Here is a 10,615-nt window from a genome sequence, read left to right on the forward strand (position 1 = left end):
TCCATATATAAGGACTTGATACATCTCTATTTTTGTATTGTTTTGGAAAGAACATACTGACAAATGCAATATAAATAAAAGTCAAATCTTGTATTTAAGAACAAGACTGAAAAGAGTTAAAAAAAATATTTTCTTGAGGTCCCATATTTGAATTTTTCAATTCTTCACAGTTTCTTTTTGTGACTGTTTACAAATTTATTAACTGGTAATTTGCCATCCTTGACCTGCGCTCTCAAGTCAGGCCTATTTTTCAGTGCAAAGACGAGAGCCCTCACAGTCCTTCTGTATGCTCCACTAACAAGTCGAGAGCTTTGGTGAAACACTTCTCTCTCTATGTTCTCCACCAGTCCATGCTCCACCTGGAACATGAGGAAAATAATTATCTATGTACAATAAGAATTTAAAGTACAACTGTGTCATGATAATATTTAATATGGGGTTCCTGAAGCATTTCTAAAGGTACATTTAAGACTTTCTTAGGGAATAATTTAAAGCGAACACAATATGTTAATATGTTCTCTAAATGTTTATTTCTAGGAAGCCACAATGAGTTGCATTAGCAAAACTCGCTTTAGATCTCGATTACTTTTTAATTAGTTTTACAAAAAGAGATAGTTTAAGGTTTGAATAGAATTCACTATAACCACTAGAATATATACAGTGGAAATAACAGCTACTGATCACCAATGTTCCCTCTACGCAGAAATAATGTGCCATGCATACGCAAAAATGAAGTGGGAAAGCCATTCGATTTAATTCTAGTAAAAGCGAAAGAATTGCAATGCTCGGGTAAACCGCTATAGAGTTGATTTCGCTATAGGTTTAGAACCGGTGAATGCGGTTTACAGGTTTCATAGAAAGAGAACGATGTGCGCCAAATGAGTCACTGTAGAAACTGAACATTTCAATGGTTGCGGACGAAATAGCTCAAATCGAGAGCCAACGCAAATGCAATGTCATGTGATAAAACGTCCTCATGTATTAAAGGAACACTCCACTTTTTTTGAAAATAGGCTCATTTTCCAACTCCCCAAGAGTTAAACAGTTGAGTTTTACCGCTTTCAAATCCATTCAGCCGATCTCCGGGTCTGGCGGTAGCACTTTTAGCGTAGCTTAGCATAGATCATTGAATCTGATTAGACCGTTAGCATCTTGCTCAAAAATGACCAAAGAGTTTCGATATTTTTCCTATTTAAAACTTGACTCTTCTGTAGTTACATCATGCACTAAGACTGACGGAAAATGAAAAGTTGCGATTTTCGATATTATTGATATTAAGTACCAACCGCGATTTCGGTACCATTTCCCGCTAAGATTTGATTGGTCATTGTGTTCACGCTCTCAACAGATAAGTCTGTGATTGGCTTCAATGATCATTGCTTCATTGATCACTGAAGCCCTGATTGAAGCCAATCACAGACTTATCTGTTGAGCTCGTGAACACAATGACCAATCAGCGCTGTTTAAGAATCCGCTCAACAGCGCTCAAATCTTAGCGGCAAATGGACATTTTTAAAAATTCACTACCGAATGGTATCGCGGTCAGTACTTTTGACAACACTAGCCGATATGGCTACGAAACTATACTCTCATTCCGGTGTAATAATCAAGGAACTTTGCTGCCGTAACATGGGTGCGGCAGGCGCAATGATATTATGCAGCGCCTGAAAGTAGTCCCCTGCTATATCATAACTTACTAGTTACCTGGGGACTACTTTCAGGCGAAAGTAAATGAAAATGAGCCTATTTTCAAAAAAAGTGGAGTGTTCCTTTAAAGACGAGTGGCTTGATTAAGTGCTTGAAATAGCTGAGGATGGGCACAGAACAGTAACCAAACTTAGAGATATTTACAGTGACACACAGGTGTAGTGCGCAAACTACAATGTTTAGATATAAGAATTTAAGTTCACGTTTTTTTGAAAATATTTAGCTTAGATTTCAGTTTAAGTTTTGCTTTACCTCTACAGAAAAAGCACATGAATTTCACGTTTTCCACATGTGAATAATACTATGGGTTTCTCATGTGAATTTACATGCATTTCACATGTGATCTCATGGGTTTCACATGGGTTTAACATAGGAAAGTGCCATGGGTTTCACATGTGATCTCATGGGTTTCACATGCAAATCCACACGAAAATGTTCCAAAAACACATATTTCCCATGTGCAAAGCACACGTTTCACATGTAATTTTCACGTTTTCACACATGAATTTTCACTTGCACAGAATCACATGTATATGTGACCACATGTGTTTTTGCACATGTGAAATTCATGTGGTTTTTCTGTAAGGGCAGTTTGTTTTCTGTTCTATTCTATCAGATTAAATGCTTTAGTTTGTTTTGATATTATATTATGTTAGGCCTACATTATAAACCTAATAAATAATTGAACTTGTTTTTTAATGGAGTCTCTTGCTCATCAAGGCTGTATTTATTTCAGAAATACAGAAAAAAACCCCGAGATATTGTGAAATTTTATTGCAATTTCTAATATTGGTTTCCTACTTTAAATATAATTTATTCCTGTGATCAAAGCTGAATTACTTGGCATCATTACTCCAGTCTTCAGTGCCACATGATCCTTCAGAAATCATTCTAATATGTTGATTTATTATCAGTGTTGTTGATCTAATATGCTGATTTACAACAGTGAAACTGTTGTGCTGCTTAATATTTTTTGGAGCCTGTGATACTTTTTTCTTTGATTCTCTGATTAATAAAAAAGTTAAAAAGAACAGCATTTATTCAAAACAGAAATCTTTTCTAACATAAGTCTTTACTATCAGTTTTATCCATTTAACACATCCTTGCTGAATAAAGTCTCTTTAAATGTTTTTTAAAAAGTGTATTTTTTTTACTGACCCCAAACCTTTGAATAGTGTATATCGTGAATCTCTATTTTGAATAACCACTGTTCTTTTTAACTTTTTATTTATCAAAAATATCACAGGTGCCAAAAAAATATTAAGCAGCACAACTGTTTCCAACATTTATTAAAAATCAGCATATTAGAGTGATTTCTGAAGGATCATGTGACACTGAAGACTGGAGTAATGATGCTGAAAATTCAGCTTTGCTTCACAGGAATAAATTATACTTTAAAGTATATTAAAATAGAAAACTTTTATTTTAAATTGCAATAATATTTCACAATATTATTTTGTGAAATAATACTGAGTATTTTTTGTCAAATAGATACAGCCTTGATGAGCATAAACTTCTTTTAAAAAAAAAACTTTACTGATCCCAAACTTTTGAACGGCAGTGTATTATACTGTAAAGAATGTTTTCTCAGGTAACCTAAAATGTAGCTTACATCATTTAGTTACATCAAGGGTCAAATCAAATATAAATAGCAAATTAAAGTTAAAAGTTACACACTTTTTTGTGTGTGCGCTGTACAGGGCATAAAGAATGCTTTTGCTCAGGTGCCCGAAATGTCCACCCAATAGAGAAAAGTTTTGCTCAGCAAGAAAAAAAATTAGAGGGAACATTGCTGATCACATTGCTAAAATGTGTTCTTCCTAAAGTATTTTTGTCTTGTTTTTAAGTGCAAATGTCTAAAACTCTAAAATCTAAAACTAAATTATTATGAGAATTTGATCAAAATGAAGTAAATTTATGATTAAAACAAACAAATATCTGCCAATTGGCTCAGAAAAATCAACTTAAAATATTTGAAAGGCCTTAATTTGAGGTAATATAATTTCAGATTTTCAATTAAGCAATAGTTGGCAATTGACAGATTTGTTCTTGTTTTCATTATAAACTCCCTTCATTTTGACCAATTACTCAGAAAAGAAGATTTTGCGTTGTTATTTTGCATCTCTAGTAAATGAACTGGAAAACAAGACAAAAATACTGCGGAAGAACTTTTTTTGGATTGAAATTAGAAGGTACAGCACAGTTATTTCTAAATTCTAGTGGTTGGGAGCAGAGGTATTCAACCTCGAAGCTAATTCTTTATATAGCAATAAACTATTGAAAGCATAGGTCGTTAAGAAATTGTAACGAACAGTTAGAATCAGTACCTTTAGCCCTGTGGCTTCAGATAGCAGTTTCTTTGCATTGCTCCTTAAACTTTCTGTCTGTTTGTCACAGCGAACTTCTATAGTAGCTTTATTTGCATGTTCCTCAATGAAGGTCCTCCAGTGTTTATACACCTCCCCCGCTAGTGACTTGATTTCAGGATCTTCTGAGTGTTTGCGTAGGTTGTTAACTGTGTGTCCTGCAAACCAATGAGAAAGTGGTATGAATTTTAAATAGTATTTGTTAGAATGTGACTTTTTCTTCATTTAAATTTTGTTAGGGGAATGATTTTCGGGGATACAGATGTTAGCAATTGACTAATATCTATGTTTCAAATGTCTCAATATCTGAGATCGAGAAATAAAAAGAGTAATATAACAAGAACACCTGAGATTTAAAAAAAGAAAAACAAACTCTTACCGATTCTGGTAGTCTTCAGCACTTCTCTGGAAGGCATTTTCTTATCGAGCTCCTTCAAAGCTTCAATCATATTTTCTTTAGGCTGGCCAGGCAGTTCAAGGATTGACCTGTACCTTTCAATGTCTTCAATCACGACCACTCTCTGGAACAAATACAGATGACTACATGAATAAAACCACACCTGGTGAAAAATGATGGCCAGTGTAAGCTAGCCAATGACTTACCCGCAGAGACTCTAAGGTTGCTTGCTTGTAACGCCTCTCTTGTTTTGGTTCTTGTTTCACCCTGTCTGCCTTTGATAACCGAACTACAAATTGATCCATGATTAAAAACCTGATATGAACGATAGTTTACTTAAAGCAGCTCTAGTTACAGTAAATTTTTAAGCTACTGCATTGTACGGCAGCTATAAAAAACAATAGTAAACTGAATCCTACTTCACACCGGAAGAGAGCGCGCCTCTGCAAGATAAAGACTTTTCAATATAAAAGCCCTCTTAAAGTTACCCGTCACGGACAAAAAGCCAATGTAAAAACAATAAAAACAATTCAGTCTTCAAACTACTAATACACTAAATAATACAAATGTGTAATATCTATCTTTCAACATTTTAGCAATAAAGAAACGCCTTTTTAATAACTCGATAATAAATTCTAATTAAGTTGTTTGAAATGAAATACTAAAAAAAAAAAAAAAACCGTGTTCATGTTTTATGTTTTAATGGGGAAATTAAACTGCATTTTACATTGTCTTCATCATTTGAACTGTTATTTTGAGAATTGTATTTGGGCATTCGATTTATAATTTTAATTTTATTAGAGGAAAAACTTCCATATCAGCTATAGTTGTATATTATAATTTAATTCTGTTAAAGGTAAACTGCGCATTGTCTGAGTTGGTGAAACTGCATTCTTGGACCAAATGGCATAGCACTGGTCACGTGATCTGCGTCTTGTTTTAGCGCGGGACTTGGAAGTCGTCGGAAAGAGAGGCGTCTCACAAGCAAGTCCGAAGTTTGTTTATATTAAAATATTCGCTGTGTCTTTTAGAAACAAACGTGTTTGACAGGGCGACGCATTTCGTGTTTAATATCAAAATAAGCCCTTAAGTTAACTCGTGAACTCTACGCGGTAACCGTTTATGTCAGTGCAGGTACAGTCTGCTGGGACAGTGTTTCTCATAAACTCGGTGAAAGCAAAAAAAACAACAAAACAAAAACAGGTAAGCTATAATATGTTCATTACCGCAGTAACTTACGACCTTAAAAGGTATATTAAGTTTTTTTTTTTACCATTATTATTTGTGTGTGTGTGTGTGTGTGTGTGTGTGTTTGTTTGTTTGTTTGTTTGCCTTGTTTGGGTACAGTTAAACTAACGTTAGTAATATGCCAGTTAAGCTGTAAATGAGTAATAATACTATTTAATATCATCCAACAGTTTCCCACATTGTTACAGCTGTTGGTTTTTTTGTGGGATTAAATGGAAGCAGCTCAGACTGTGCAGAGGAGCACTCAACAAAGTGTTGAAAAGGGCAGGAGCCAACACAGAATTCCCAGTGAGTGAGACAATTTTTCAATATGCGGGAACCCTTGTGAGAGCATGTAATCATAAAAATATCAATCATAATAATCTTTTCTTGTGCCTTAAAGAAATACACATTTTCATGTTAAGTGAGAGTTTTTGTTAAGTACTTGATTATAATTTTAACTGTAATGTGTTATTGGAGATTACATTTAAGCAAAAATGTATATAAATGCACTAACATTAAAGTAGAATTTAAGTTTCCTAAAATGCTTGTTAGTACATTCAGAAGTATGCTTTATCTAATACATTCTCATTTAACTGGAATTAACATGCAGTTAGTTGTCCGAAAACATTGCATTCAGTATAGTTATACTTCCTTTTCTCTAGGGAATGCTTGTTTAGTGACTATGACTGTTTTTCAAAATAATTAAACCTACCTGATTCTCTTTTGTTTAGGGGATGTTGAGACAGACATTGCATACCTGTATGAAGTTCTGCCGCAGCTGTCTCGAATTTTTCGTATCATAGATAAAATTGGAGAAGGTTTGCCATTATATTTCTTGCTGCTTAATTACTGTATGATGGGATATCTTTAAATGCACTGAAATCACGCTTTTTGTTTTCTGTCTGCTGATTAGCAAACCTTTATCTGTCATTACAGGTACTTTTAGCTCGGTGTATTTGGCAGAGGCACAGATGACCGACGGGTCGAGAAGGATGTTTGCATTGAAACACCTGATCCCTACCAGTCACCCTGTGCGTATAGCCGCTGAACTCCAGTGCCTGACTGTTGCTGGGTGAGTGATGAAAATAGTTTCATATTTTGACATATTTCTGGCATAGATACCTTGTGAGGAACAGTCTTGGGTTTCAGAGTTACGGTAGAGGATTTATCTATTATATTTCCCTCCACAGAGGTAAAGAAAATGTGATGGGAGTCACGTACTGCTTCAGGAAAGAGCATCACGTGGTCATTGTCATGCCATACATGGAGCATCAAACCTTTGTGGTAAGTGTCCGCAGTATGCGCTTTTACCCCAAATAATGATACACCGTGAATTGCTTAGCCAGTGCCTTAGATTTTACCCAAAAGTCTTAATTCCTTGTAGGATATTGTTGGCTCCTTGAGTTTTGAGGATGTGAGGCATTACATCTTCCATCTGCTCAAAGCCTTGAGACACATTCACAAGTTTGGCATCATCCACCGAGACATCAAACCAACTAATTTCCTGTTCAATCGACAAAAGAGGGAGTATGTATCTGATGTTCATATCTCTGTGGTTCTAGTATAGTCTCTTCCTGAAACGCATGTAATCACCACAGATTCTTGCTTATTTAAGATAATGGTAACATGCCGATTCCCATCTCTCACTTTCCTCAGGTATGCTCTAGTGGATTTTGGCCTGGCACAGGGCACTCCTGATACACTGATAGAACTGCTGAAGGTGGTGAAATCAAAAGCTCATAAAGGTGGCGGGTCATCTAAGATGGTGGAGGAATCACTTGGGAAACAGAAACTGGTGCCTTTACCACCCAACACCAGAAACACTGCTCTCCAGTCCAGCACTAAAGCACCTGCTAAAAGACCATGCCCAGCTTCACTCGTTAAACACAGCAAGGTGTCTGCACTGGTTTCTTTGTTAAATAAATTAAGTTTTTAATATGATGATGGTTGAGTCAAATTAGGGGAATACTGTACTTCCAAGTTTACATACTTATATTGTTTTATTTTGGGAAACATATGTCAAAACTTATGTCCTTCCTCTCAAAGGAACTGTTGGAACTTGATAATACACCACGGTCTGTATTTGGGGAGAAAAACGTAAATGGCACAAACTCCCATAAACCTGGCACTGACAAAGTTGAGGTTAGCATCTATTTTCACACTGGTTGCATCTGACACCTTCTGAATAACTATAAGCTCTTCACCTGTCAAATTGTATTTCAGGGACTGCTTTCAAAACCAAAACGAGAGGAATTAATTCCACGGAAGATTGTTTCTTCAAAACACCGTTCGGTACCAGTGAGAGCACCACTGAATCAGAGACAGAAAGCCCCCATTGAGAGTCAGAAACCCAAACCCCCTGCCGTCAACCCGAGTCTCACCTGCAACTGCTACATGACTGACCGCGTCTGCAACATCTGCATGTCCAGGTACATGCTCTTAATCAAGTCATATAGTTAGAGATTTTTATTTTTATTTAATCTTAATTATGATATGCAAATTCTAAGGCCTAGAAATGATCAAAACTATGCAGGAACTTTTTTTAGCAAGTAAAAGTCCTTTTAGTATAATTGTAAAAACCTTCAGGACGTGGTACAGCTGGGTACAATTTTACATATTTTAGGTACACTTTTAGGTCTTTTAGCTGTGCAATCTTTACTGATTTTTGCTTTTTAAGTAAAGGTAGGAATAACTACATTTACTTAAAATGTAGTATTTCAAGATGCACACTCATTGGACTGAAGCAATTTAAGTTTACTATACATCTAAGTCATCTATACATTGTGGATTATCCTCATTTTTAGAAAAATCATGGCAAAATATGAGTGTCAAATATGATACATCAGGCTTTTGAGATACAATTATTGTACGTCTTTCATTCATCATTGTATTGCATTGCATTATGTTTCCAATAAAAAATGCAAACATTATTATTTAGATTTTGTCTAGTAGTTCAATAAACTGTGCCATTTAAAAAAGATTATATTTCATATGTCATTATGTATCATATGTCAGGCTTTACAGCATTAATTTAATAGTGCAGTGAGTGAAGAACATTTTGTTTTTCCCAGGAAACAGCAGGTGGCTCCGAGGGCTGGTACCCCAGGCTTTAGGGCTCCTGAGGTCCTGACTAAGTGCCCTAACCAGGGAACAGGTAAAGCTACCAAAAGACATCTTTATTTGTTTCTTATTGTTATTTGGGGTGTGATTTATCCCCAATGGTGTGGTCCATTCAACTTGTAAAGTTTCCAACTTTCTACTTGGAAAAGTACAATGCCACTTGATGTAGACTTCCAACATGGATGTACACGAAAGCAAATGCTATCATCATGGCTAGTGTAGTCTGATTGACAAACAAACAAGTTTTATGAGTCAATTTCTTTGAATGAATCTTTTTTTAAAAATCACATACTGAATCAATATCAATATACCCAAGTGAATCAGAACTGAAACAAATCAAGTCAAAACTCAACTCAAACACAAGTCAAAATTGGACACAGATCAAGAAATCTGTTTGATATTCTGTGCTAATGTCATTATTTGAGGATTGGAAAACATAATGTTTCATGGTTGTAATACAGAGATATCAAGTAGATAGCAACTTTGATTTCAATTTCACGGGTTAAAAAGATGCATTGTTCATTATCAATAGTGTATCGATGCATTAAGCATCGTGCTTGCAGAAGTAACTTTTCAAACCAAGTAACTTTCTGTTGGTCAAAGAAGCAAATTCACATGAGCAACATGAACAAAAGTAAAATCTGCATGGGGAACACCAAATTCTCATTTGTGCGGTTTACTTTTGAAATGACCAGATTTTGCCTAAAATTTCACCAAGCAATAGTAAATGTGGCTGCACTTTCAATGTGATGTACATTTCATAATTGGTTCAATTCTGTCTAGCTTATGTTTCAGAGGATATATATTCTATATCTATATAAATTCTGACTAATGAAGCAACATCTCTCTGCAGCTATTGACATGTGGTCAGCAGGTGTCATATTGCTGTCACTGCTGAGTGGGAGGTATCCATTCTTCAAAGCCAGTGATGATCTGATCGCACTTACTCAGATCATGACCATTCGAGGATCTAGAGAGACAATAGAGGCTGCTAAGACGTTCGGTAAGTCATTGTCTACAGGCTCAAGAGTACAGATGTCTCTGGATCATGTTGTACATTGATTCTCATCTTATTTCTTGTACCTTAAGTTGATTGAATATTACTTTGTATGTCTGACTGCAGGTAAATCTATAGTGTGCAGTCGTGAGCTTCCTCGGTTGGACCTGAAGATCCTCTGTGAGACTCTAAGAGGTTTGCGATCATGGGATGACGGCTTACTTCCTGCTGAGTTTCAAGCCTCACATAACCCAGCAGAAGGAAAACAGGATGCTGTTAAGAAGCATGCGAGCTCTCTCAAAAGCAGTGCAGAGCTGCAGGAGATGGGCTGGGATAAAGTGCCTGATGATGTGTATGACCTCCTGGATAAACTCTTAGATTTAAACCCGGCATCAAGGATAACTGCTTCTATGGCACTGCAGCATCCACTTTTCAAAGATGTGACTGATTAATTTTTGTACCGCCTTCTAATTTTTATTATTCTGTAAAGAGTTACATTTATGCATCTATTTTCTAACTACATTCTGTACAGTGATGTTTTATTTATTAGTCTTATTTTTGGGGTTTCTAAAGATTCACTTTTGAGAATAAAAATTTCACACTTATTGTTTAAAGTTCCTCTTAAAGTGTATTTCTTGAATTTAAGGTTCTGACACATTTTTGGATAAAATTATATTTATGAACCCTTTTGAAAACCACCAGTTTTGTTTATATATTATAGGAGTTAATTTCATTTGTGACGACTACAGTGGGAAAAAAATTGTATCTTCTTTTTTCGTTGTCTGTACTCTAGTTTGT

The 10,615-nt window shown here is 35.5% G+C and overlaps 2 protein-coding genes across 4 annotated transcripts; one reads left to right on the forward strand and one right to left on the reverse strand.

Annotated features, from left to right (window-relative positions):
* Positions 1–18: 18 nt before the first annotated feature.
* On the reverse strand, positions 19–4,919 carry tceanc2 (transcription elongation factor A (SII) N-terminal and central domain containing 2). The gene is made up of 4 exons (XM_058793535.1): positions 4,677–4,919; positions 4,453–4,594; positions 4,035–4,231; positions 19–359 (listed from the first exon to the last, which is right to left on the reverse strand). Exons 1-4 carry the CDS (start codon positions 4,773–4,775, stop codon positions 165–167), a joined length of 633 nt encoding a protein of 210 aa, XP_058649518.1. The 5' UTR covers positions 4,776–4,919; the 3' UTR covers positions 19–164.
* A 439-nt stretch (positions 4,920–5,358) lies between these two features.
* Positions 5,359–10,477, forward strand: cdc7 (cell division cycle 7 homolog (S. cerevisiae)). Of its 3 annotated transcripts, none has more exons than XM_058764380.1 (12): positions 5,360–5,673; positions 5,889–6,006; positions 6,432–6,518; positions 6,637–6,772; positions 6,891–6,984; positions 7,085–7,227; positions 7,357–7,420; positions 7,747–7,842; positions 7,924–8,129; positions 8,772–8,854; positions 9,674–9,823; positions 9,944–10,465. In XM_058764380.1, exons 2-12 carry the CDS (start codon positions 5,931–5,933, stop codon positions 10,267–10,269), a joined length of 1,461 nt encoding a protein of 486 aa, XP_058620363.1. In that variant the 5' UTR covers positions 5,360–5,673; positions 5,889–5,930; the 3' UTR covers positions 10,270–10,465. The 3 variants fall into 3 exon arrangements, with proteins under 3 accessions (XP_058620353.1, XP_058620363.1, XP_058620348.1); XM_058764365.1 differs by having other exon boundaries at positions 5,362–5,673; positions 7,357–7,594; positions 9,944–10,451; XM_058764370.1 differs by lacking the exon at positions 7,747–7,842 and having other exon boundaries at positions 5,359–5,673; positions 7,357–7,594; positions 9,944–10,477.
* Positions 10,478–10,615: the final 138 nt, after the last annotated feature.

This window comes from Onychostoma macrolepis, chromosome 02 (assembly GCF_012432095.1).
Source record: "Onychostoma macrolepis isolate SWU-2019 chromosome 02, ASM1243209v1, whole genome shotgun sequence".
In the NCBI taxonomy this organism is placed as follows: Eukaryota; Metazoa; Chordata; class Actinopteri; order Cypriniformes; family Cyprinidae; genus Onychostoma; species Onychostoma macrolepis.

What these genes read in the sequence shown, in the direction of transcription:
- tceanc2 (XM_058793535.1), bottom strand. Translation starts at nt 4,775, where the DNA reads ATGGATCAATTTGTAGTTCGGTTATCAAAGGCAGACAGGGTGAAACAA. An exon ending in CAACCTTAGAGTCTCTGCGG is followed by an intron (nt 4,595 to 4,676) that starts GTAAGTCATTGG and finishes TATTTGTTCCAG; the next exon opens with AGAGTGGTCGTGATTGAAGA. An exon ending in CTGAAGCCACAGGGCTAAAG is followed by an intron (nt 360 to 4,034) that starts GTACTGATTCTA and finishes CTCATGTTCCAG; the next exon opens with GTGGAGCATGGACTGGTGGA.
- cdc7 (XM_058764365.1), top strand. Translation starts at nt 5,931, where the DNA reads ATGGAAGCAGCTCAGACTGTGCAGAGGAGCACTCAACAAAGTGTTGAA. An exon ending in TGGAGCATCAAACCTTTGTG is followed by an intron (nt 6,985 to 7,084) that starts GTAAGTGTCCGC and finishes AATTCCTTGTAG; the next exon opens with GATATTGTTGGCTCCTTGAG. An exon ending in TTCAATCGACAAAAGAGGGA is followed by an intron (nt 7,228 to 7,356) that starts GTATGTATCTGA and finishes CACTTTCCTCAG; the next exon opens with GTATGCTCTAGTGGATTTTG.